The sequence below is a fragment of the Nerophis lumbriciformis genome, linkage group LG33 (assembly GCF_033978685.3).
Source record: "Nerophis lumbriciformis linkage group LG33, RoL_Nlum_v2.1, whole genome shotgun sequence".
Classification (NCBI taxonomy): domain Eukaryota; kingdom Metazoa; phylum Chordata; class Actinopteri; order Syngnathiformes; family Syngnathidae; genus Nerophis; species Nerophis lumbriciformis.
This window is the reverse complement of record NC_084580.2, coordinates 14976766-15004042: the sequence shown is the minus strand read 5'-3', so window position 1 is coordinate 15004042 and position 27277 is coordinate 14976766. Positions and strand designations below refer to the sequence as shown.

The following is a 27277-nucleotide window of genomic DNA, read 5'->3' as shown; positions in this document are numbered from 1 at the left end:
ATGAAATACTTGACTTGGTGAATTCTAGCTGTAAATATACTCCTCCTCTCTTAACCACGCCCCTAACCCCCCCCCCCCCTACAAATGGTCTCCTGGATAGTTATACTGTGAGTATACATCCCTGCAAAGATGAGAAAGGAGACTCCGACTTTTAAGTTTACTGGCAAAATTCACTTCAAAATACACCCAGCTGGACTTTAGATACCACTTTTCTAAGTTTTGAGTAAGTAAATGACATGCGTTTGAGTAAAACATTAAGAACATTTTCTTGTATGACATTCTGAAAATTAATTTGCATTTGTGATATTGCATATGACACCGATAGTCAAGACTACATTACCTTGAATTGATTAACGTGGACCCCAAGTTGAAAAACTTATTCTTGGTGTTACCATTTAGTGGTCAATTGTACGGAATATGTACTGTACTGTGCAATCTACTAATAAAAGTTGCAATCAATCAATCAAAAAAACTTGAGTTTTGGCTGATACCGATTTTAATCAGATACAATAACAACAGAAATCATACATTCGTAAATTCCAGACAATAAGGCACTGCTTTTTTCCTACACTTTGAACCCTCCGTTGCGTCTTATAAAACGCAGGGGCTATTTTATGGATTTTTCTTTGCTGGCAGAAAAAGAAAAAATTTGAGATGTCCGATAATGGCTTTTTTGCCGATATTCCGATATTGTCCAGCTCTTAATTACAGATTCCGTTATCAACCGATACCGATATATACAGTCGTGGAATTAACACATTATTATGCCTAATTTTGTTGTGATGCCCCGCTGGATGCATTCAACAATGTAACAAGGTTTTCCAAAATGAATCAACTCAAGTTATGGAAAAAAATGCCAACATGGCACTGCCATATTTATTATTGAAGTCACAAAGTGCATTATTTTTTTTTAACGTGCCTCAAAACAGCAGCTTGGAATTTGGGATATGCTCTCCCTGAGAGAGCATGAGGAGGTTGAGGTGGGCGGGGTAGGGGGTAGCGTCCCGGAACAGTTAGTGTTGCAAGGGTTTCTGGGTATTTGTTCTGTTGTGTTTATGTTGTGTTACGGTGCGGATGTTCTCCCGAAATGTGTTTGTCATTCTTGTTTGGTGTGGGTTCACAGTGTGGCGCATATTTGTAACAGTGTTAAAGTTGTTTATACGGCCACCCTCAGTGTGGCCTGTATGGCTGTTGACCAAGTATGACTTGCATTCACTTGTGTGTGTGAAAAGCTGTAGATATTATGTGACTGTGCTCGTTTATTGGCGCTCTGTACTTCTCCCTGCTTCCGTGTACACAACGGCGTTTTAAAAAGTCATACATTTTACTTTTTGAAACCGATACCTATAATTTTGAAACCTATACCGATAATTTCCGATATTACATTTTAAAGCATTTACCGGCCGATAATATCGGCAGTCCGATATTATCGGACATCTCTAATTATTACGCATGCCGTGTGTTTGGCTGTTGTGTGGCTGTTATCCTACAGCCTACCATGTTTTTTTCTTCACTAAAAGACAAGAAAAAAACCTTATGCTTGCCAATTGAAGGACCTTTAGAATTTAACTGGCTGTCGAGCTTTGCACAAGAAAACGTGCTGCTTTTTTTTTTTTTATGTGCAATAGTATTTTTTGCTGATATCGGACTGATATCCTCTCTGAGCTGAGAACCTTACCGTGGTAGAGGAGTTTGCGTGTCCCAATGATCCTAGGAGCTATGTTGTCCGGGGGTTTCTATGCCCCCTGGTAGGGTCTCCCAAGGCAAACTGGTTCTAGGTGAGGGATCAGACAAAGAGCAGCTCGAAGACCTCTATGAAGAACACTAACAAAGGACCAAGATTTCCCTCGCCCGGACGCGGGTCACCGGGGCCCCCCTCTGGAGCCAGGCCCGGAGGTGGGGCACGATGGCGAGCGCCTGGTGGCCGGGCCTGTCCCCATGGGGCCCGGCCGGGCACAGCCCGAAGAGGCAACGTGGGTCCCCCCTCCAATGGGCTCACCACCCATAGCAGGGGCCATAGAGGTCGGGTGCAGTGTGAACTGGGCGGAAGCCGAGGGCAGGGCACTTGGCGGTCCGATCCTCGGCTATATAAGCTGGCTCTTGGGACGTGGAACGTCACCTCGCTGGGGGGGAAGGAGCCTGAGCTAGTGCGTGAGGTGGAGAAGTTCCGGCTAGATATAGTCGGACTCACTTCGACGCACAGCAAGGGCTCTGGAACCACTTCTCTTGAGAGGGGGTGGACTCTCTTCCACTCTGGCGTTGCCGGCAGTGAGAGGCGACGGGCTGGGGTGGCAATTCTTGTTGCCCCTCGGCTCAAAGCCTGCACGTTGGAGTTCAACCCGGTGGACGAGAGGGTAGCTTCCCTCCGCCTTCGGGTGGGAGGACGGGTCCTGACTGTTGTTTGCGTTTACGCGCCAAACGGCAGCTCAGAGTACCCACCCTTTTTGGATTCACTCGAGGGAGTACTGGAGAGTGCTCCCCCGGGAGATTCCCTCGTTCTACTGGGGGACTTCAACGCTCATGTTGGCAGCGACAGTGAAACCTGGAGAGGTGTGATTGGGAAGAATGGCCGCCCTGATCTGAACCCGAGTGGTGTTCTGTTGTTGGACTTTTGTGCTCGTCACAGATTGTCGATAACAAACACCATGTTCAAACATAAGGGTGTCCATATGTGCACTTGGCACCAGGACACCCTAGGCCGCAGTTCCATGATCGACTTTGTAGTTGTGTCATCGGATTTGCGGTCTCATGTTTTGGACACTCGGGTGAAGAGAGGGGCGGAGCTTTCTACCGATCACCACCTGGTGGTGAGTTGGCTGCGATGGTGGGGGAGGATGCCGGACAGACCTGGCAGGCCCAAACGCATTGTGGGGGTTTGCTGGGAACGCCTGGCAGAGTCTCCTGTCAGAGAGAGTTTCAATTCCCACCTCCGGAAGAACTTTGAAAATGTCACGAGGGAGGCGCTGGACATTGAGTCCGAGTGGACGATGTTCCGTGCCTCTGTTGTCGAGGTGGCCGATTGGAGCTGTGGCCGCAAGGTGGTTGGTGCATGTCGTGGCGGTAATCCTAGAACCCGTTGGTGGACGCCGGCGGTGAGGGATGCCGTCAGGCTGAAGAAGGAGTCCTATCGGGTTCTTTTGGCTCATGGGACTCCTGAGGCAGCAGACAGGTACCAACAGGCCAAGCGGTGTGCGGCTTCAGCGGTCGCGGAGGCAAAAACTCGGACATGGGAGGAGTTCGGGGAGGCCATGGAAAACGACTTCCGGACGGCTTCGAAGCAATTCTGGACCACCATCCGCCGCCTCAGGAAGGGGAAGCAGTGCAGTGTCAACACCGTGTATGGTGGGGATGGTGCTCTGCTGACCTCGACTGTGGATGTTGTGGATCGGTGGAGAGAATACTTCGAAGACCTCAATCCTACCAGCACGTCTTCCTATGAGGAAGCAGGGCCTGGGGAATCTGTGGTGGGTTCTCCTATTTCTAGGGCTGAGGTTGCCGAGGTAATTAAAAAGCTCCTCGGTGGCAAGGCCCCGGGGGTGGATGAGATCCGCCCGGAGTTCCTTAAGGCTCTGGATGTTGTGGGGCTGTCTTGGTTGACAAGACTCTGCAACATCGCGTGGACATCGGGGGCGGTACCTCTGGATTGGCAGACCGGGGTGGTGGTTCCTCTCTTTAAGAAGGGGAACCAAAGGGTGTGTTCCAACTATCGTGGGATCACACTCCTCAGCCTTCCCGGTAAGGTCTATTCAGGTGTACTGGAGAGGAGGCTACGCCGGATAGTCGAACCTCGGATTCAGGAGGAACAGTGTGGTTTTCGTCTTGGTCGTGGAACTGTGGACCAGCTCTATACTCTCGGCAGGGTCCATGACGGTGCATATGAGTTTGCCCAACCAGTCTACATGTGCTTTGTGGACTTGGAAAAGGCATTCGACCGTGTACCCCAGGAAGTCCTGTGGGGAGTGCTCAGAGAGTATGGGGTAACGGACTGTCTTATTGTGGCAGTTTGCTCCCTGTATAATCAGTGTCAGAGCTTGGTCCGCATTGCCGGCAGTAAGTCGGACACGTTTCCAGTGAGGGTTGGACTCCGCCAAGGTTGCCCTTTGTCACCGATTCTGTTCATAACCTTTATGGACGGAATTTCTAGGCGCAGTCAGGGCGTTGAGGGTATCTGGATTGGTGGCTGCAGGATTAGGTCTCTGCTATTTGCAGATGATGTGGTCCTGATGGCTTCCTCTGGCCAAGATCTTCAGCTCTCACTGGATCGGTTCGCAGCCGAGTGTGAAGCGACTGGGATGGGAATCAGCACCTCCAAGTCCGAGTCCATGGTTCTCTCCCGGAAAAGGGTGAGGTGCCATCTCCGGGTTGGGGAGGAGATCTTTCCCCAAGTGGAGGAGTTCAAGTACCTCGGAGTCTTGTTCACGAGTGGGGGAAGAGTGGATCGTGAGATCGACAGGCGGATCGGTGCGGCGTCTTCAGTAATGCGGACGCTGTATCGATCCGTTGTGGTGAAGAAGGAGCTGAGCCGGAAGGCAAAGCTCTCGATTTACCGGTCGATCTACGTTCCCATCCTCACCTATGGTCATGAGTTTTGGGTCATGACCGAAAGGACAAGATCACGGGTACAAGCGGCCGAAATGAGTTTCCTCCGCCGAGTGGCGGGGCTTTCCCTTAGAGATAGGGTGAGAAGCTCTGTCATTCGGGGGGAGCTCAAAGTAAAGCCACTGCTCCTCCACATCGAGAGGAGCCAGATGAGGTGGTTCGGGCATCTGGTCAGGATGCCACCCGAACGCCTCCCTAGGAAGGTGTTTCGGGCACGTCCGACCGGTAGGAGGCCACGGGAAAGACCCAGGACACGCTGGGAAGACTATCTCTCCCGGCTGGCCTGGGAACGCCTCGGGATCCCCCGGGAGGAGCTGGATGAAGTGGCTGGGGAGAGGGAAGTCTGGGCTTCCCTGCTTAAGCTGCTGCCCCCGCGACCCGACCTCGGATAAGCGGAAGAAGATGGATGGATGGATGGATGGACTGATATCCATCCAGACTTTTTCTACAACGCTTATCTTCATCGGGTCGCGGGTAAGCTGGAGCCTATCCAGCAGCCCTAAGGTAACTGTAATTTTCCACTACATGCTTGGATTCCACAAAAAGCTGCTTCACCTACACAGACAGCGGAAACAAAGGAGAGAGACAGCGCTTCCATTGCATGTTTTCTTACATAGTTATCATTTCTCCATGTTTTTGCCATCATTTAAACACTGCTCCGTGTCTTTGTGGGTGACTCATTTCACAAAGATACTTGCTGGGTACCACCAAGGTTTAGATGATGGTGTTCACCAAAGCATGGCAAGTCTCACTTACACGGAGTGCAAGAGACCCACTCAACAGTGAGGCTCCCCACTGAGATTCTGATTTCATTTGTTGCTTTAATTTACACAGAAAAGGCTGAGAGAGAGAGAGAGTGGATGACAAGTGACAAGGGAGAGAGAGAGCGAGAGACAGTGTCCTTTCATCTTATCTGTCTGACACAATACAAAAAACCTTGACTTCAATGTGTCGTCCAGGCCTTTCTCTAAATGAATTATTCTGCGTTTTTTTTTTTAGTGACCTCTCTCCGCTTTTGAACGGCACATTTCATTTGACAGGTGCAAAAAAAACGAAAGGTGGTGTCCTTAAACGTTCACGAACAAGAGTGAACTCATTTCAAGATTCAAGATGCTTTATTATTGTCCATTCTTTAACATGCACAAGACACATAAGAACTGAAAATACATTGCTGGCTTTTCCACTATAACAATCCGGATGGTTCTTTTCCTCTTTGGTCCGGAGGACACGACGTCCACAGTTTCCAAAAACAATTTGAAATGTGGACTCGTCAGACCACAGAACACTTTTCACACTTTGTATCAGTCCATCTTAGATGAGCTCAGGCCCAGCGAAGCCGGCGGCGTTTCTGGGTGTTGTTGATAAACGGTTTTCGCCTTGCATAGGAGAGTTTTAACTTGCACTTACAGATGAAGCTACCAACTGTAGTTACTGACAGTGGGTTTCTGAAGTGTTCCTGAGCCCAGGTGGGGATATCCTTTACACACTGATGTCGCTTGTTGATGCAGTACAGCCTGAAGATTTGAAAGTCACAGGCTTAGCTGCTTACGTGCAGTGATTTCTCCAGATTCTCTGAACCCTTTGATGATATTACGGACCGTAGATGGTGAAATCCCTAAATTCCTTGCAATAGCTGGTTGAGAACGTTTTTTCTTAAACTGTTCAACAATTTGCTCACGCATTTGTTGACAAAGTGGTGACCCTCGCCCCATCCTTGTTTGTGAATGACTGACCATTTCATGGAATCTACTTGTATACCCAATCATGGCACCCACCTGTTCCCAATTTGCCTGTTCACCTGTGGGATGTTCCAAATAAGTGTTTGATGAGCATTCTTCAACTTTATCAGTATTTATTGCCACCTTTCCCAACTTCTTTGTCACGTGTTGCTGGCATCATCAGAAATGTTGTCTTTGTAGCATATTCAACTGAATATGGGTTGAAAATGATTAGCAAATCATTGTATTCCGTTTATATTTACATCTAACACAATTTCCCAACTCATATGGAAACAGGGTTTGTAAATTCCATCTGCCATAGCCTGTACAGTAGAAGCACATGTTATTGATTCCATTTAGAGAGAAAATAGAGAGCAAATATGTGCATGTCCAGTAAATGAGAATCTCTGGCACCCACGCTTTGAATGTTTGTGTATGCTGGTGTCTAAAAATAGTTTTTTTGATGTATGAGCTGGTGTCTTAGTAGCGCCACGGTGAAATAGCCGCTTCATTAACGTGAGGTGGCGCACATCACCTGCGTTCGCTTCCCGGCCGTCGTCCGTCTTTTCATTATCCCCTCGTTATTTTCGTCGAGAGGAGTCGCGGTACATCACGGTGTCATCCGTCACAGGCTGACGTGCCTCCACGTCCGCCACCCCGCTGAGGCCGGAGAACTGACTTGATTGGCCCGACATGTCCGCACGTTGACTGATTTGAAATAATGAATGTTGGGATTTTTTTCCTCTGTTTTGATTCTAGATCACCAACCGCTACATCTATGACTCGGTACTGCTGCTGGCCAACACCTTCCACAGGAAGCTGGAGGACAGGAAGTGGCACAGCATGGCCAGTCTGAGCTGCATCAGGAAAAACGCCAAACCTTGGCAAGGAGGGAAGAGCATGCTGGATACCGTAAAAAAGGTAATTCAATACTAAAAGGGTCATATTGTGATTTGTTTTCTACTTCCGTGTGGTCTACATAACATCTAATGGTGGTTCTTTGGTCAAAATGTTGCTGAGATTATATTTTACAGACCATCTTCAAGCCGCTTTCTGACCGTCTCTTTAGGATTTGCCAATTTGTGGGCGATCTTACTGACGTGCCTCCACGTGTCCTGACAGATATAAGTTAGAACTAATTAAATCAATCCATCCATCCATCCATCTTCTTCCGCTTATCCGAGGTCGGGTCGCGGGGGCAGCAGCCTGAGCAGGGAAGCCCAGACTTCCCTCTCCTCAGCCACTTCGTCCAGCTCTTCCAGGGGGATCCCGAGGCGTTCCCAGGCCAGCCGGGAAACATAGTCTTCCCAGCGTGTCCTGGGTCTTCCCCGTGGCCTCCTACCGGTCGGACGTGCCCTAAACACCTCCCGAGGGAGGAGATCGGGTGGCATCCTGACCAGATGCCCGAACCACCTCATCTGGCTCCTCTCGATGTGGAGGAGCAGCGGCTTTACTTTGAGCTCCCCGCGGATGACAGAGCTTCTCACCCTATCTCTAAGGGAGAGCCCTGCCACCCGGCGGAGGAAACTCATTCCGGCCGCTTGTACCCGTGATCTTGTCCTTTCGGTCATAACCCAAAGCTCATGACCATAGGTGAGGATGGGAACGTAGATCGACCGGTAAATTGAGAGCTTTGCCTTCCGGCTCAGCTCCTTCTTCACCACAACGGATCGATACAGCATCCGCATTACTAAAGATGCCGCACCGATCCGCCTGTCGATCTCACGATCCACTATTCCCTCACTCGTGAACAAGACTCCGAGGTACTTGAACTCCTCCACTTGGGGCAGGGTCTCCTCCCCAACCCGGAGACGGCACTCCACCCTTTTCCGGGCGAGAACCATGGACTCGGACTTGGAGGTGCTTATTCTCATCCCAGTCGCTTCACACTCGGCTGCGAACCGATCCAGCGAGAGCTGAAGATCCTGGCCAGATGAAGCCATCAGGACCACATCATCTGCAAAAAGCAGAGACCTAATCCTGCAGCCACCAAACCGGATCCCCTCAACGCCTTGACTGCGCCTAGAAATTCTGTCCATAAAAGTTATGAACAGAATCGGTGACAAAGGGCAGCCTTGGCGGAGTCCAACCCTCACTGGAAACGTGTCCGACTTACTGCCGGCAATGAGGACCAAGCTCTGACACTGATCATACAGGGAGCGGACCGCCAAAATCAGAGAGTATGGGGTATCGGACTAATTAAATCAAGTCAAGCTTTATTTATTTACAGTTGTGGTCAAAAGTTGACATTATTATTTCTTCCTTTAGAAGGAGTTCTTCTAAACGATATTTAAAATGTAGAGTTCAGTTAGTTTCCAGTCCAGGGAGAAAGCCAGCCCACACCGAGTCTTTTTGATCTGTTCAAGGTTTCTTCCTCAGATGGAATTTTTTCTGGCCTCTGTTGCCAAAGTGCTTGCTTGTTTAGGTTTGAGTTGGTTTTCAGTCGAAGTAGACGTCTCACAGAGTCTTGGTTTTGTTCAATATTTATTCATTTAAGGGTAGTTTCCTTGTCTCTGTCATTCAACTGCACACTTACAATATGTGGGGTTTAGTTAGTTATCAGATGAAACAGTCATTGTCATGTCTGTGTAATCATGTTTTGTTTTAGTCATGTTTTGTTTTGTTTAGTTATTGGACTTTTTAGTTTCTGGTTTTTCACTCCCTTGTCTTGTCTCCATGGTTACCCATTAGTTTCACCTGTTCCACGTTTGGACTCATTATGCACTCTTGTTTGTCACCATAGCAACCCATTAGTTTTCACCTGTCATGTCACGCACCTGTTTTGAGTCACGCACCTGTTGTTAATCATGTCTGTGTTATTTAAGCTTTTCATTTTCTGTTGTTCGTCCTGGTGCCATATCTTTTCTAACCCTGCTATCCTCTCGTTTCAAGCCCTGTTCACGGTCCTATGCCACAGTAAGTGTTTTTTTTATTCCGTGTTCAGTTTATGCCTTTGTGCAAGTTTTGTTTTCATTCACCAAGTTTTTTTAACCTCCGCCATTGTGCGCGCTTTTCGTTTGTTCCTTTTTGATAGTAATAAATAAATCATGTACCCACCTTCAAGCCGTGTCCGATCCAAATTCACTTGCATCTTGGGAAAACAAAAACTCCATAGTCCAAGTCCTGACAGTCATCAAAAACTGAGTCTCCTTTGATGGAGTTTTTTTCCCTTGCCTCTGTTGCCAATGTGCTTACTAATTTGGGTGTGAGTTAGTTTTTAGCTAAGATAAACTGCAGACCTACATTAAGTCATGAATACTTCCTTTAGAACAGTGGTTCTTAACCTGGGTTCGATCGAACCCTAGGGGTTCGGTGAGTCGGCCTCAGGGGTTCGGCGGAGCCTCCGCCGCTGTGGTCAAGACACACCCGACTCATCATGTAAATAAAAACTTCTCCATATCGGCGTTTAATGGATACGGTAACAGCAGATGTCACACTGATTTGCAGGTGTGTAATTTGTTGTGAGTTCATGCACTGTTGGTTTTGTTCTTTGAACAAGGTGATGTTCATGGACGGTTCATTTGACTTTGTCTTGAATTTGAAAAAACACATTTTATTTTTCACAAAAGAAGGGTTCGGTGAATGCGCATATCAGAATCAGAATCAGAATCAGAATCGTTCTATTGCCATTGTTTGAGAACGGGTTCACAAACTAGGAATTTGTCTTGGTGCAACATAAAACACATATAACACAGATTTGGTAATAAGAAGAGCTGTAACTGAGCTATCAGATCTTGTTATAGACTTAAAAGGAATTCAAAGGAGCTACTGTTAGGAGTTATTGTTCATTTGCCTGATGGCCGAGGGGAAAAAATGTTCAGGTGGCGGGAGGTGTGGGTCTGGATGGACCGTAGTCTCCTGCCTGAGGGGAGAGGGGAGAATAGTGTGTGTCCAGGGTGAGAAGAGTCAGCTGTGATCCGACCCACACGCCTCCTGGTCCTGGAGGAGAACAAGTCCTGGAGGGATGGGAGCTTGCAGCCAATCACCTTCTCAGCATATGAAACTGATGGGATTCGGAACCTCCAACAAGGTTAAGAAACACTGCTTTAGAATGAGTTTTCCTTGCCTCCATCACAAAAAGATATTGTAAATGTAGGGTTCACTTAGGGAAGTCCTGTGGGGAGTGCTCAGAGAGTATGGGGTATCGGACTGTCTGATTGTGGCAGTCCGCTCCCTGTATGCTCAGTGCCAGAGCTTGGTCCGCATTGCCGGCAGTAAGTCGGACACGTTTCCAGTGAGGATTAGACTCCGCCAAGGCTGCCCTTTGTCACCGATTATGTTCATAACTTTTATGGACAGAATTTCTAGGCGCAGTCAAGGCGTTGAGGGGATCTGGTTTGGTAGCTGCAGGATTAGGTCTCTGCTTTTTGCAGATGATGTGGTCCTGATGGCTTCATCTGGCCAGGATCTTCAGCTCTCACTGGATCGGTTCGCAGCCAAGTGTGAAGCGACTGGGATGAGAATCAGCACCTCCAAGTCCGAGTCCATGGTTCTCGCCCGGAAAAGGGTGGACTGCCATCTCCGGGTTGGGGAGGAGATCTTGCCCCAAGTGGAGGAGTTCAAGTACCTCGGAGTCTTGTTCACGAGTGAGGGAAGAGTGGATCGTGAGATCGACAGGCAGATCGGTGCGGTGTCTTCAGTAATGCGGACGCTGTATCGATCCGTTGTGGTGAAGAAGGAGCTGAGCCGGAAGGCAAAGCTCTCAATTTACCGGTCGATCTATGTTCCCATCCTCACCTATGGTCATGAGCTTTGGGTCATGACCGAAAGGACAAGATCACGGGTACAAGCGGTCGAAATGAGTTTCCTCCGCCGGGTGGCGGGGCTCTACCTTAGAGATAGGGTGAGAAGCTCTGCCATCCGGGGGGAGCTCAAAGTAAAGCCGCTGCTCCTCCACATCGAGAGGAGCCAGATGAGGTGGTTCGGGCATCTGGTCAGGATGCCACCCGAGCGCCTCCCTAGGGAGGTGTTTAGGGCACGTCCGACCGGTAGGAGGCCATGGGGAAGACCCAGGACACGTTGGGAAGTCTATGTCTCCCGGCTGGCCTGGGAACGCCTCGGGGTCCCACAGGAAGAGCTGGATGAAGTGGCTGGGGAGAGGGAAGTCTGGGCTTCCCTGCTTAGGCTGCTGCCCCCGCGACCCGACCTCGGATAAGCGGAAGAAGATGGATGGATGGATGGATGGATGGATGGGTTCACTTAGTTTTTGGTCCAGGTAGAAAGCCAGCCCACACCAAGTCTTCGGTCCGTTCAAGGTTTCTTCCTTAGAGGGAGTTTTTCCTGGCCTCTATGGCCAAAGTGCTTGCTCTCTAGGATTTGAGTTGGTTTTCAGTCAATGCAGACTGCTTCCTCTCACTGAATCTTAAATCTGTTCCATATGTTTTCATTTCGGGGTATTTTTCCTCGTCTCTGTCATCCAACTGCTCGCTTACAGTATGTGGGGGTTCAGATAATTATTGGCTGAAACAGACAATCGTCCCAGACTGATTTTTTGTTTGTGATTTTTTTCCTTGCCTTTGTTGCTAATTTGCTTGCTAACTTGTGTTTCTGTTGACATGATTCTAAACCAGTGGTTCTCCTTGCTGGAGGTTCCGAACCCCATCAGTTTCATATTCGCATTCACCAAACCCTTCATTTATGAAAAATAAAATGTTTTTTTTCAAATTCAAGACAAAGTTATATGTTTTTTTACCGGGTGCACAACATGAACCGTGCATGAACATCACCTTGTTCAAAGAACAAAACCAACAGTGCATGAACTCACAACAAATTACACACCTGCAAATCAGTGTGACTTCTGCTGTTACCGTATCCATTAAATGCCGATGTGGAGAAGTTTTTATTTACATGATGAGTCGGGTGTGTCTTGACCACCGCGGCGGAGGCTCCGCCAAACCCCTGAGGCCGACTCACCGAACCCCTAGGGTTCGATCGAACCCAGGTTAAGAACCACTGTTCTAAACAAACTGCCAGCACACACCAAGTCTTTGGTCTGTTCAAGGTTTCTTCTAGGGCTGGCTTGTTTAGGTTTGAGTTGGTTTTCAGTCAAAGTAGATGGTTTCCACTCACAGAGCCTTGGTTTTGTTCAATATTTATTCATTTATGGATAGTTTTTCCTTGTCTCTGTTATTCAACTGCACACTTACAATATGTGGGGTTTAGTTAGTTAACAGTCGTCACAAACTGAGTCTTGGTTCTGTTCTTGGTTCTTGGCTGAAACAGACAATTGTCACAGGCTGATTCTTTGTGAGTTTTTCCTTGCCTTTGTTGCTAATTTGCTTGCTAGTTTGTGTTTCTATTGACATGATTCTGAAACAAACTGCAAACTTACAATAAGTTGTGTTACTTCCTTTAGAAGGTTTTCCTTGCCTTGATCACATAAGTTATTTCAGGGTCCAGTTAGTTTTTGGTCCAGCGTAGAAAGCCGTCTCACACCGAGTTTCAATTCTGTTGAAGTTTTCTTCCATTGAGGGAGTTTTTTTTTTCTCCTTTCCTCTGTCATCAAACTGCAGGCTCACAATGTGTTGGTGTTGAGTTATTTATCTTCGGAAGCAGATAGTTGCCCCGCAGCAAGGTTTCTTCCTTACAGGAGTTGTTCCGTGCCTCCGTTGCCAATGAATGTGCTCGGTTATTTGGGGTTAATTTGGTTCTCAGTCATAACAGTTGGGAGTTTTTCCTTACCTCTGTACCCAAAATGCTTGCTTATGTGGGGTTTAGCGTTTCATACTGAGTATTTTTTTAATAAGACTTCCAGTAAACAATACATTTATGAAGCCTATATCTCTGAACAACGTCCTCTCTCTTGTGTACCTATTTTAGTGCAAATGTAGTTAAATCCATTTGGCACACTTCACGTTTCGGGGTAAGACATATTGCTCATTAAATTTCCAACTTTTGGGAAGGTTTTTTTTGTTTTTTCTTGGCTGAGGCACTGCAGTTCCAGTTCTCTTTGCTCCAATCATTTTTACAATATCGTGTCGCTGCACAAGTCCTCCTGGGATGAAGACTGACATGAGTGAGATTCTAAGGAGTTTGACAATGTGTGTGTGTGTGTGTTAACCTCTTCCCAACCTGTAGAAACCCAATAGTTGTTCGTTTCAAAACTACATCTTGTAATAAAAGTTTCTGCGTTCGCTTGACGCAACATCAATCAAACATTGAATGACAAACTTCCAAAAGAACACTTGATTCAATTAACAACTTTTCAGCAGTTGCTGAAAAGTTCCCTTTTTCTTTTTTCAATCCTGCAGTTTAAATCCAGTCAACGCCCTCAGTTACCAATAAAAAAAAATTAAACGAATCCTGAATAAGTCCGCCAAGTGAAATGCTAATTTAGGATTAGCAAGCAGACAATAATAAATGCAGCGCGGTGGCTTTGGTACCTATCTCTGCGTTTCACCTTGAAATCTGGCCTTGCTTTTTGCTTTCATCAGCCGCACTGGTTTCTGATGAAGAAGGCACCCTGAAGGTGGTCTCCTCTGAGCATATTTTAAAGACCCCCTAGACATGACCAAGCTGACGTTTTCACAGCACGACTTTTGTTCCATTCCAAGAAGTACGCGTGTCTATGCCTTTTAATCAGCGCTTTGCCACGCAGGGCCATCACACCGATGGTAAAAAGTTATTGTCCACATATTCTACTGCTAACTTGATCATTTTTTTAATTTTTTTTTTCATTAATTTTTTATTGTTCATCCAGCATCAAACATTCCTATCCATTACATCATATTTGCATACATCATATATCTATTGTCTGCCCTAAATGTCAAAATATTGTATTGTTTAGATCCCAACAATGCCGCCCCTGCCCCCAAAAGAAAAAAACAGCAAGAAAACAAAACAAAGTAATAATAAAATGTACAGATAAATCAATAAAAAAATAAAAATAAAAAATAAATTAATAATAATCATAAATGAAATAAAATAATATAAACAGATAGTAAATAATAATAATAAAAACAAATATAGACATTCATCCATCCATCCATCTTCTTCCACTTATCCGAGGTCGGGTCGCGGGGACAGCAGCCTAAGCAGAGAAGCCCAGACTTCCCTGTCCCCAGCCCCTTCGTCCAGCTCTTCCCGGGGGATCCCGAGGCGTTCCCAGGCCAGCCGGGAGACATAGTCTTCCCAACGTGTCCTGGGTCTTCCCCGTGGCCTCTTACCGGTCGGACGTGCCCTAAACACCTCCCTACGGAGGCGTTCGGGTGGCATCCTGACCAGATGCCCGAACCACCTCATCTGGCTCCTCCCGATGTGGAGGAGCAGTGGCTTTACTTTGAGCCTCTCACCCTATCTCTAAGGGAGAGCCCCGCCAACCGGTGGAGGAAACTCATTTCGGCCGCTTGTACCCGTGATCTTGTCCTTTCGGTCATAACCCAAAGCTCATGACCATAGGTGAGGATGGGAACGTAGATCGACCAGTAAATTGAGAGCTTTGCCTTCCGGCTCAGCTCCTTCTTCACCACAACGGATCGATACAGCGTCCGCATTACTGAAGACCGTCTCACGATCCACTTTTCCCTCACTCGTGAACAAGACTCCGAGGTACTTGAACTCCTCCACTTGGGGCAGGGTCTCCTCCCCAACCCGGAGATGGCACTCCACCCTTTTCCGGGCGAGAACCATGGACTCGGACTTGGAGGTGCTGATTCTCATCCCAGTCGCTTCACACTCAGCTGCGAACCGATCCAGTGAGAGCTGAAGATCCTGGCCAGATGAAGCCATCAGGACCACATCATCTGCAAAAAGCAGAGACCGAATCCTGCAGCCACCAAACCGGATCCTACTCAACGCCCTGACTACGCCTAGAAATTCTGTCCGTAAAAGTTATGAACGTAATCAGTGACAAAGGGCAGCCTTGGCGGAGTCCAACCCTCACTGGAAACGTGTCCGACTTACTGCCGGCAATGCGGACCAAGCTCTGACACTGATCATACAGGGAGCGGACCGCCACAATCAGACAGTCCGATACTACTACTTTGTCTATTTGTATTTGTGTTTGACTTTCTCTTCTACTGTTACCAAATAGCATCAGTTTAGTTTTACTGAGATTCAAAGATAGTCTGTTTTTGTCAAACCGTCTTTTTAATTTGTTTATTTCTTTTGTTATTATTTGCATTAGCTAATATACATGCAATATTGCAAAAATGTGTATATATTTTTTCTAATTATTTTTTTCTAACACTTCCCTCTTTAATATTTTATTTGCCAAACTCCTCACACACACAACAATCAGTACCCAGCCTGTGTGACTTTGTGTTAGTATTTTCTCCGCATGTTGCATCTCCATACACTTGAAACCCGCTGACATTGATGCCCGCGAGCTGATAGAAGATGAACGTTTTTATGTTACCGACAGAGCAAATTTGTCTTTACTGACACTTCCACTTTCTTTGCTGTTTGTCTCCAACAAGAGCCAACACTTTGAATGGCTATAATGGTCTACCTGTCTTCTCTTGTTATGGGCCCCGTACTCACCATTATGATGCAATTTATGAGTCAGGGCAGTGAAATATGCTTGGTGTAATGGTGCAAGAGGGTGGGCTTAACTGCTAAAAGCTCTTAGAATACATCACTTCAAAGTTATTAAAACTCCACGTCGTATATTCTTTAGTTTCCGCCAACGTAAATCTACCCTCCACTTTTGTAATGTTAGCAAACCTTCTTAACTCCTATATTTCTATTACCTATCATACAATATATTACGGTATATACAATACTAAAAAACAGTGTTTTCAACCGTTGCAGTTTCACCTATTTGGGTTAAAAAAATGTTTTGCAAACCAGTAATTATAGTCTGCAAATAATGCGCCGTTGCTGTGTAGAGCTCGGCAGAGTAACCATGTTATACCATACCATATCAGTAGGTGGCAGCCGGTAGCTAATTGCTTTGTAGATGTCGGGAACAGGTCGTGTGAGACAACGATGGTTTGTCGTGATCACAATATGCAGGCGACAGCGGGAGGCAGTGTGCAGGTAAAAATGTGTCTAATGCTTAAACCAAAAATAAACAAAAGGTGAGTGCCCCTAAGAAAAGGCATTAAAGCTTAGGGATGGCTATGTAGAACAAAACTAAAGCTGAACTGGCTACAAAGTAAACAAAAAACTGAATGCTGGACGACAGCAAAAACTTACAGCGTGTGGAGCAGGGATGGCGTCCACAAAGTACATCTGTACATGACATGACAACAATGTCCACACAAAAAAAGATAGCAACAACTTAAATATTATTTTCGACCGCCATGCAGCCAATTAGCGCAGACTTTTCCAAGATCTTGCAAATCCACACGTAATCACGTGATAAGGGTAGTTGTAATAAAGAGAACCACAATGTGCTTCTGGAAGAGCAGAAGCAAATAAACGTGTTCCTGTCTATTCGAGATACGTAACAGCTGTGACTCGATTTGTGTATAAGAAAACAATTTTGCCTCTCAGAATGACTACTTTATTTTTTCTATTTGTTGCAAGCAACAACACAGCAGTAACATCATCGATGGCGAGCTTTGCACATACATATACAAATACGCACACACACACACACACACACGAATACACACATTTTTCTCATTCACCTCCCGCCAACCACTCTGCTGCTGAACCCCTTATTGTTGTCCAGGATATGTGTCAGGACTTGGACTATGGCGTGGTTTGTTCTCCCGTAGTGCAAATGAACATTTGGACCAGACATGGCGTGAAGGTGAAGACATTATTTATTTTACACTAACAAAGGAACAAAAAGCGCGCTCAAGGCGGAAGTACAAACTTGACTAACGAAACAAAAAGACTTGTACGTGGGTAAAAAACTATGTACATGAACAAAAGTCGCTAACTGTGGCATGAATCGAAAAAAAACTTACTTGACATGGCATGAAGTGCGCAGAGGTAAACAGAGTGAGAAGCAGAAAGTCAGGGGTATGATGTCGCCAGCAAGACAAACTGAAAAACAATGAACTTAAATACTACAGACATGATTAACGAAAACAGGTGTGTGACTCAAAACGTGAAACAGGTGCGTGACGTTACAGGTGAAAACTAATGGGTTGCTATGGTGACAAACAAGAGTGCACAATGAGTCCAAACGTGGAACAGGTGAAACTAATGGGTAATCATGGAAACAAGACAAGGGAGTGAAAAGCCAGAAACTAAAGAGTCCAATAACTAAACAAAACATGACTAAAACAAAACATGATTACACAGACATGACAATATGCCTGTAATATGATTCTTTGAGATGATCCATTTGTGTTAACGAGGTGATTTTATGTCTGAACATTTTTCCTGGATCAAAGTAACATCCATGATTAATTTCAGTCCGGTTTCTGTAAACAACATTCGACGAAAATGGCCTTACTGAAAATGTCCATCGACATTATGACGTCTGCTGACCCTGGAAAAGGCATTGTTCTCGTTCTCTTGAATCTGTGGTCAGTCTTCCACACTGTCGACTATCAGGTTCTGCTGAGAAGACTGAGGGATCAAGTAGGACTCTGAGGGTGAGTTCTACAGTGGTCCTCTTCATATTTATCTGGGCATAGCTTAAGTGTTACAGCTAATTAGGTTTAAGTCAGCGGATTTGTTGTGTGGTGTGCCTAGAGGTTCCGTTTCCGGTCTGTGTTATATTTTTACTGTATTTGACAGACAAGGATCATCCAAAGGTTTGGTGATGTTTTCTTTTCACCAATTTGCTGATGATATCCAGCTTTACTGTTCCTCTAAATTGGCTGAGATCCGGGAGCTTAACCCCTTGTTCCATTGTTTAGTGAACATAAAACAATGGCTGAGCCAGGGGTCGGGAACCTTTTTGGCTGAGAGAGCCATGACAGCCAAATATTTTAAAATGTATTTCCGTGAGGGCCATATAATATTTTTTAACACTGAATACAACTAAATGCGTGCATTTTTAAGTAAGACCAACAATTTTAGAGTATAAAAAATCTCTTATTCTTTTAAATAATGTTGTTATTCTGAAGCTAACCAATAATAAATAAAATACTTTTTACCATTAATGCGACTTCTTGAACAGGTGCGGTAGAAAACGGATGAATGGATTAAAATGCTGGAGAACGTTTTATATTTTAGATTGTTATATTTTTAACACTGTGATTACCAGTGGAGTTATTCATTACTTATCGTGTTAAGCAATGTCAGCTAAGATTGATCTGAGAGCCAGATGCAGTCATCAAAAGAGCTACATCTGACTCGAGAGCCATAAGTTCCCTACCCCCGGGCTAAGCGATAACGCTCTACAGTTCAATGAAGATACAACAGAAATATGTGGTTATTGCACCTGATGACCCAATTCCAGGCGTTAAACACTACTTTGGTGACTTAGGCCAATCAGTCTAGTAGGCATAGCCTTAGAAACCTGAGAGTTATCTTTGACAAAGACCTGTCATTAGTGCATCACTGTAAGCAGCTGACAAGGAACTGCTTCTTCCAAGAAAGAAAAATCTCTAAACTTGGAAAATGGTGTCACAGATTGAATTGGAGCTCATCATTCATGCTTTTGTCTTTGCAGTCGGACCATTGCAATAGTTTGTTTTAATGTCTGAACAAAAAGCTCTCTCGACTGCATTTAGTGCAATACTCTGCAGCGAGAATCTTGACCCGTATGAATTGAAAGACCCACATGTCACCTGTTCTAAAATAACTTCATTGGCTGCTGGTGTCCCTTAGGATCAAGTTAAAAATTGTGGTTGTAGCTTTCAGAGCCTTGCATAGTTAGGCTCCTTCTTATATCAGTGATCTGATCCAGCTCGGGCTTTGAGGTCTGTGGATCAGAATCTGCTGAAGGTTCCACACACTCGTTTTCGGACGAGAGGTGACCGATCCTTTCAGGCTGTTGCTCCCATGTTTTGGAATGTCCTTGGCTTCCCAAGGACATTATGTATGGACAACTGGCTGCTGGTTCCTGACGTGTTGTTCGTCCGTCCCTCCGGTTCAAGGACGCATGCAAGAGAGATCTGAAGGGGTGTAATATTCCTCTAGACGACTGGGAGATACAGGAGGAGAACCAAAATGTCTGGCGTCAAGCGGTTGGACGGGGTAATGCAAAGGCCGATTTGAGGAGAGGCCGGCTCGCAGAGGAGAAGAGAGACAGGAGGGAGCGTACTGCAACTACCATCGCACAGCAGGTCTATCTACATGTTTACACTAAGTGCAACAGGGATTTTCACTCAAGAATTGGCTTGTACAGCCATGCTTGGTGTTGTCAACAAACATTAATGTACCGTATCAACAAAACATCAAGTTAGAATGTAAAAATTATAATTGAATAAGTGTATTGTATAATCACAACAATCATTCTAAATGAAAATATATTACCGTATTTTTCGGACTCTAAGTCGCAGTTTTTTTCATAGTTTGTATGAAAAAGTCGGGGGTACGACTTCTACTCAGGGGCAACTTATGTGTGAAATTTTTAACACATTACCGTAAAATATCAAATAATATTATTTAGCTCATTCACGTAAGAGACTAGACGTATAAGATTTCATGGGATTTAGCGATTAGGAGTGACAGATTGTTTGGTAAACGTATAGCATGGTCTATATGTTATAGTTATTTGAATGTCTCTTACCATAATATGTTACGTTAACATACCAGGCACGTTCTCAGTTGGTTATTTATGCCTCATATAACGTACACTTATTCAGCCTGTTGTTCACTATTCTTTATTTATTTTAAATTGCCTTTCAAATGTATATTCTTGGTGTTGGAATTTATCAAATACATTTCCCCAAATAATGCGACTTATACTCCAGTGCGACTTATATATGTTTTTTTTCTTTCTTTATTATGCATTTTCGTCCAGTGCGACTTATACTACGGAGCGACTAATAGTCCGAAAAATACGGTACTAATAATTGACTAAAATAGAATGACAAAACAATTTAAATAAAAACAAACTATTAATAATAATTACAGTACCAAAATAAAAAATAAAATAATAAATAAATAAAATTAAAAATTAAACATCAATCTCTAATCCAAGAGCGTAAATTAGCATGGTCTTTCGTGAATAAGCTGACAAATAATTACTGATATAACTGTGTTGTGAAGCACTTTGGCTTTTTGTCTGTGAAAAGTGCTGTAAAACTAAATGTCACATACATACTGTAAAACAAAAACATGGTTCGATACGATACAGTGTACATATGGTTTGATACAAAATGATACCATACTATATGGTATGCAATGTGATGCGATTTGGTATGGGACCGTACAAAACAATACTACACTATTACTTATATTACTATTGCAGCCCAATAGTACCTGTACACAAGTGAGGCAGACATGTACTATTTATTTACTGGTAAATAGAATGTATTTGAGCTCACACATTGTCGCACACACACACACTTGCACACACACACACGCACCATCAGTTATACTCACACTGAGTGAGTCACACAAAAATGACACCAACACATCTCCTTCCCTAAAGCAGATGGAGTGTCACTTTCACTGGCAGGTCATAGTACCAGGAGGCACTAGCAAAGGTTGGGGACGTTGTGTATGCGCGTGTGAGTATGTGTGTCCGTGTGTGTGTGTGTGTGTGTGTGTGTGTGTGTGTGTGTGTGTGTGTGTGTGTGTGTGTGTGTGTGTGTGTGTGTGTGTTTGTATCGCTACCCTTCTTGAGACATCCACAAGAAAAAGTACCTTCCATATGAGGACCGGTGAACTAGATAAGACCGAAATCATGGTCCCAATATTATACAGGTAAAAGCCAGTAAATTAGAATATTTTGAAAAACTTGATTTATTTCAGTAATTGCATTCAAAAGGTGTCACTTGTACATTATATTTATTCATTGCACACAGACTGATGCATTCAAATGTTTATTTCATTTAATTTTGATGATTTGAAGTGGCAACAAATGAAAATCCAAAATTCCGTGTGTCACAAAATTAGAATATTACTTTAAGGCTAATACAAAAAAGGGATTTTTAGAAATGTTGGCCAACTGAAAAGTATGAAAATGAAAAATATGAGCATGTACAATACTCAATACTTGGTTGGAGCTCCTTTTGCCTCAATTACTGCGTTAATGCGGCGTGGCATGGAGTCGATGAGTTTCTGGCACTGCTCAGGTGTTATGAGAGCCCAGGTTGCTCTGATAGTGGCCTTCAACTCTTCTGCGTTTTTGGGTCTGGCATTCTGCATCTTCCTTTTCACAATACCCCACAGATTTTCTATGGGGCTAAGGCCAGGGGAGTTGGCGGGCCAATTTAGAACAGAAATACCATGGTCCGTAAACCAGGCACTGGTAGATTTTGCGCTGTGTGCAGGCGCCAAGTCCTGTTGGAACTTGAAATCTCCATCTCCATAGAGCAGGTCAGCAGCAGGAAGCATGAAGTGCTCTAAAACTTGCTGCGTTGACCCTGGATCTCAGGAAACAGAGTGGACCGACACCAGCAGATGACATGGCACCCCAAACCATCACTGATGGTGGAAACTTTACACTAGACTTCAGGCAACGTGGATCCTGTGCCTCTCCTGTCTTCCTCCAGACTCTGGGACCTCGATTTCCAAAGGAAATGCAAAATTTGCATGGTTGGGTGATGGTTTGGGGTGCCATGTCATCTGCTGGTGTCGGTCCACTCTGTTTCCTGAGATCCAGGGTCAACGCAGCCGTCTACCAGCAAGTTTTAGAGCACTTCATGCTTCCTGCTGCTGACCTGCTCTATGGAGATGGAGATTTCAAGTTCCAACAGGACTTGGCGCCTGCACACAGCGCAAAATCTACCCGTGCCTGGTTTACGGACCATGGTATTTCTGTTCTAAATTGGCCCGCCAACTCCCCTGACCTTAGCCCCATAGAAAATCTGTGGGGTATTGTGAAAAGGAAGATGCAGAATGCCAGACCCAAAAACGCAGAAGAGTTGAAGGCCACTATCAGAGCAACCTGGGCTCTCATAACACCTGAGCAGTGCCAGAAACTCATCGACTCCATGCCACGCCGCATTAACGCAGTAATTGAGGCAAAAGGAGCTCCAACCAAGTATTGAGTATTGTACATGCTCATATTTTTCATTTTCATACTTTTCAGTTGGCCAACATTTCTAAAAATCCCTTTTTTGTATTAGCCTTAAGTAATATTCTAATTTTGTGACACACGGAATTTTGGATTTTCATTTGTTGCCACTTCAAATCATCAAAATTAAATGAAATAAACATTTGAATGCATCAGTCTGTGTGCAATGAATAAATATAATGTACAAGTTACACCTTTTGAATGCAATTACTGAAATAAATCAAGTTTTTCAAAATATTCTAATTTACTGGCTTTTACCTGTATAATACCATTTCATCTAATAGAGAATGTCTCATTTGCACCACTGGTGGTGAAATCTATCAAAATGAGGGTGGTCCCAAAAAGGAGTGATTTTTCAAACTGACTGTGTGTCGGTTTTTAAAGCGCTTCCCCTCTGGTCAACATATGAAATAACAAGTGTGTGTAAAAATGTGAAGTTCTCCCCCTCTGGCCAACATATATAATAACAAGTGTGTGTAAGAAAAAATTGAAATGCGCCCCCTTTGGCCAAAATTAATTAAAAAATAAATAAATACATATTTATATAGAGACATACTGTAATAACTTAAAGTAAATAATGAAGATTAAAAACCAACCACAAACAAAAAATTCAAAAAATAATGAAATTAACTAAAAGCAGTATTTTTCTTCCTTATAAAATTGGGAACAATTTATCATATTCTTTCTGTTTCTGTAATATTCCATTATGTTCTCGTAAAATTGTTACTTTTTTATGTAAAATGATTACTTTTTAATGCAAAATAGCGACATTTGTCATAAAAAATTCTGACTTTTATCACAATATTGCCAATTTTTTTGTTTGTTTTTTGAGTAAAATGATGACTTTTGTCATAATTTTGCCGAGTGAAATTCCGATTATTATAATAATGCCAACATTTTAAAGTTTTCCTATAAAATTGTGACTTCTGTCGAGTAAAATTACGACTCTTTTCATAAAATTGCCCAAATGTTAAGCTTTTCTTGTAACATTGCGACTGTTATTGAGTAAAATTCCAACTTTTATTATAACATTGCACAAACGTTCAGGTTTTCTTGTAAAACGTTGACTTGTGTTGAGTAAAATGATGACTTTTATTATAATGCTGCCAAAAGTCTGTTTTTCTTGTGAAATTGTGACCTTTTTCTTGTGAAATTCCAACTCATTTTTCACAACAGGATTTTTTATATTGGCATGGTATGTATATATTATTAATGTCGTAAATACACATCTTGAGACATCAACAAGAAAAAGTACCTTCCATATGAGAACCGGTGAACTAGTCAGGACCGAAATCATGGTCCCAATATGCAAAACCATTGCATCTAATAGAGAATGTCCCATTTGCACCCTTGGTGGTGAAATCTATCAAAATTAGGGTGGTCCCAAAAAGGAGGGATTTTTCAAATTGACTGTGTGTCGGTTTTAAAAGCGCTCCCCCTCTGGTCAACATATGAAATAACAAGTGTGTGTAAAAATTTGAAGTTCTCCCCGTCTGGCCAACATATATAATAACATTTTTTACATAAATATGTGAAAAGAGACATACTGTAATAACTTGAAGTAAATAATGAAGATTAAAAACCAACTACAAACAAAAATTTAAAAAATAATAAATTAACTAAAAGCAGTCTTTTTCTTCTTTATAAAATTGGGAACAATTTCTCGTATTCTTTCTGTTTCTGTAATATTTCAATATGTTCTCATAAAATGGTTACTTTTTTATGTAAAATTATTACTTTTTTTTTGCAAAATGGCGACATTTGTCTTATAAAATTCTGACTTGTATCACAATATTGCCAATTGTTTTTTTGTTTTTTGAGTAAAATTATGACTTTTGTCATAATTTTGCCGAGTGAAATTCCGATTATTATTATAATATTGCCAACATTTTAAAGATTTCCTATAAAATTGTGACTTCTGTCGAGTAAAATTATGACTCGTTTCATAATAATGCCCAAATGTTAAGCTTTTCTTGTAAAATTGCGACTGTTATGGAAGAAAATTCCAACTTTTATCATAACATTACACAAACGTTCAGTTTTTCTTGTAAAACGTTGACTTGCGTTGAGTAAAATGACGACTTTTATTATAATGCTGACAAAATTCCAAGTTTTTCTTGTGAAATTGTGACCTTTTTCTTGTGAAATTCCAACTCATTTTTCACAACAGGCTTTTTTTATATTGGCATGGTATGTATGTATTATTAATGTCGTAAATACAGATATTTATGTATCTAGAAAGGCTGGTCTTAAAGAGGTAGGCATTTTTCGGAGGTCTTAAGAAGGTAACAAATACCAGAATGTGTGTGTGTGTGTGTGTGTGTGTGTGTGTGTGTGTGTGTGTGTGTGTGTGTGTGTGTGTGTGTCTGTGTGTGTGTGTGTGTGTGTTTGTGCCTGTGTGTTATCAGACTACATAAGGGACTTAATATCTTTATACTGCACAACCTATGGTGTGAGTAAACCACTGATATTATTGCAATAACTGCAATAATGAATGGTCCCCCTACAAAAACTAATGATACAGTGGTTAAATATACAAACCCAGTTTCCATATGAGTTGGGAAATTGTGTTGGATGTAAATATAAACAGAATACAATGATTTGCAAAGTCAAGATATTTGATGTTCAAACTCATAAACTGTTTTTTTTTTTTTTGCAAATAATAATTAACTTAGAATTGTATGGCTGCAACACATGCCAAAGTAGTTGGGAAAGGGCATGTTCACCACTGTGTTACATCACCTTTTCTTTTAACAACACTCAATAAACGATTGGGAACTGAGGAAACTAATTGTTGAAGCTTTGAAAGTGGGATTATTTCCCATTCTTGTTTTATGTAGCGCTTCAGTCGTTCAACAGTCCGGGGTCTCCCCTTTGGTCCGGATGACACGATGTTGAATATTTCCAAAAACAATTTGAAATGTGGACTCGCTAGACCACAGAACACTTTTCCACTTTCCATGAGTCCATCTTAGATGATCTCGGGCCCAGAGAAGCCGGCGGCGTTTCTGGGTGTTGTTGATAAATGGCTTTCGCTTTGCATAGTAGAGTTTTAACTTGCACTTCCAGATGTAGCGACAAACTGTATTTAGTGACAGTGGTTTTCTGAAGTGTTCCTGAGCCCATGTGGTGATATCCTTTAGAGATTGATGTCGGTTTTTGATACAGTGACGTCTGAGGGATTGAAGGTCACGGTCATTCAATGTTGGTTTCCGGCCATGCCGCTTACGTGGAGTGATTTCTCCAGATTCTCTGAACCTTTTGATGATATTATGGACTGTAGATGTTGAAATCCCTAAATTTCTTGCAATCGCACTTTGAGAAACGTTGTTCTTAAACTGTTTGACTATTTGCTCACGCAGTTGTGGACAAAGGGGTGTACCTCGCCCCATCCTTTCTTGTGAAAGACTGAGCATTCTGTTTTTATACCCAATCATGGCACTCACCTGTTCCCAATTAGCCTGTTCACCTGTGGGATGTTCCAAATAAGTGTTTGATGAGCATTCCTCAACTTTATCAGTATTTATTGCCACCTTTCCCAACTTATTTGTCACGTGTTGCTGGCATCAAATTCTGTTCAGTTTCAAATTCAGTTTGAACATCAAATATGTTGTCTTTGTAGCATATTCAACTGAATATGGGTTGAAAATGATTTGCAAATCATTGTATTTCTCTAACACAATTTCCCAACTCATATGGAAACGGGGTTTGTACAAATAACAATCAATACAAATGTTGTTGTTGTTTGCAGTTTGGTGTTAGCGGACTCACCAGCTTCCTGGAGTTCACCGACAACGGCACCAATCCCAACATCTTCTTTGAAATCCTGGGAACAAACTATGGCGAGGACCGAGGGCGTGGAGTCAGCAGGGTAAGTCCAGGCCGTCACATCTGGCCCTTATTTACCGCACCTGCCCCTCACCCTTACCAGATGATTTTAGTCTCATTTGCCACATGTGGTCCATTTTGCCTCTTCCGTTGTGGTGCTACTGTAGATTCAATGATGTTTAAGGCGCACTTTCATTGCAGTAATGCACACTTGGAGGGTTGGGGTATCAGTATCGTAAACAAAAGATGCCTTGTGGGATGCATTGTGGTCATCGTATTTCTTTTGAAGACACACACAGTTAGCGCCAACGCCTGAAGTATCTCCGTGCAGATAAGTGACGATACGGTGTTCTGGCGATTAAGATAAAGCAGTGAGAAAAAGAAACTTGCAATCACAGACTAAATTAATCTTTACATCATACGACTTTATTATATTTTATCCTCAAATCCACTTAATTAAAAATGCTTAATTACTTCGGCGAAATTGAGACACTTGTTAAAGAGTATGCCTTCCTCTAATTCTTCTTTAATTGTATTAGGGTGTGTGTGTGTGTGTGTGTGTGTATGCGTGTGTGTGTATAAATTACATGGAAGCAGTTGACTTCAGAGAAGTTGATATCACTTTGAGAGGTCTTATTTTTTTAGAGGCAAGTGTTTGCCTTATGAGGGTATTTTCTATTAGACACTTATCATACACAGTATGTCACCTTTTTACGAGTCTAAAGTCATTTCTCCAAGTTAAAAAAGTTAGATAAAAAGCCAAAGTGTGTGTGGAAGTGCTTTTGTTTTTCACATAGTTCATGATGGAAATTCATTTTTTGTTTGTTCCAAGGGTCAAGTTGTGGCGCATCTCATATTCCATCCATCCATCCATCAATTTTCTACCGCTTATTCCCTTTGGGGTCGCGGGGGGCGCTGGAGCCTATCTCAGCTACAATCGGGCATCTCATATTACTTATCGTATATCGCTTGTCATCCAAGTATGAAGATAAGTTCAATACTATAAAACAGTGGTTCTTAACCTGGGTTCGGTTCGGTTTGGCGGAGGTCGAGACACACCCGACTCATCGTGTAAATAAAAACTTCTCCCTAT

At 43.4% G+C, this 27277-nt stretch overlaps 1 protein-coding gene across 3 annotated transcripts in view; it reads left to right on the top strand.

The window, feature by feature from the left end:
- The window catches only part of grid2 (glutamate receptor, ionotropic, delta 2), a 1282048-nt gene that overhangs the window by 839450 nt on the left and 415321 nt on the right, over window positions 1–27277 (top strand). For all 3 annotated transcript variants that reach the window (XM_061928893.1, XM_061928894.1, XM_061928896.1), the window contains exons 7-8: window positions 7077–7238; window positions 26108–26227. In XM_061928893.1, coding sequence (XP_061784877.1) covers window positions 7077–7238; window positions 26108–26227 — 282 coding nt within the window. The remainder of the gene's footprint in view (window positions 1–7076; window positions 7239–26107; window positions 26228–27277) is intronic.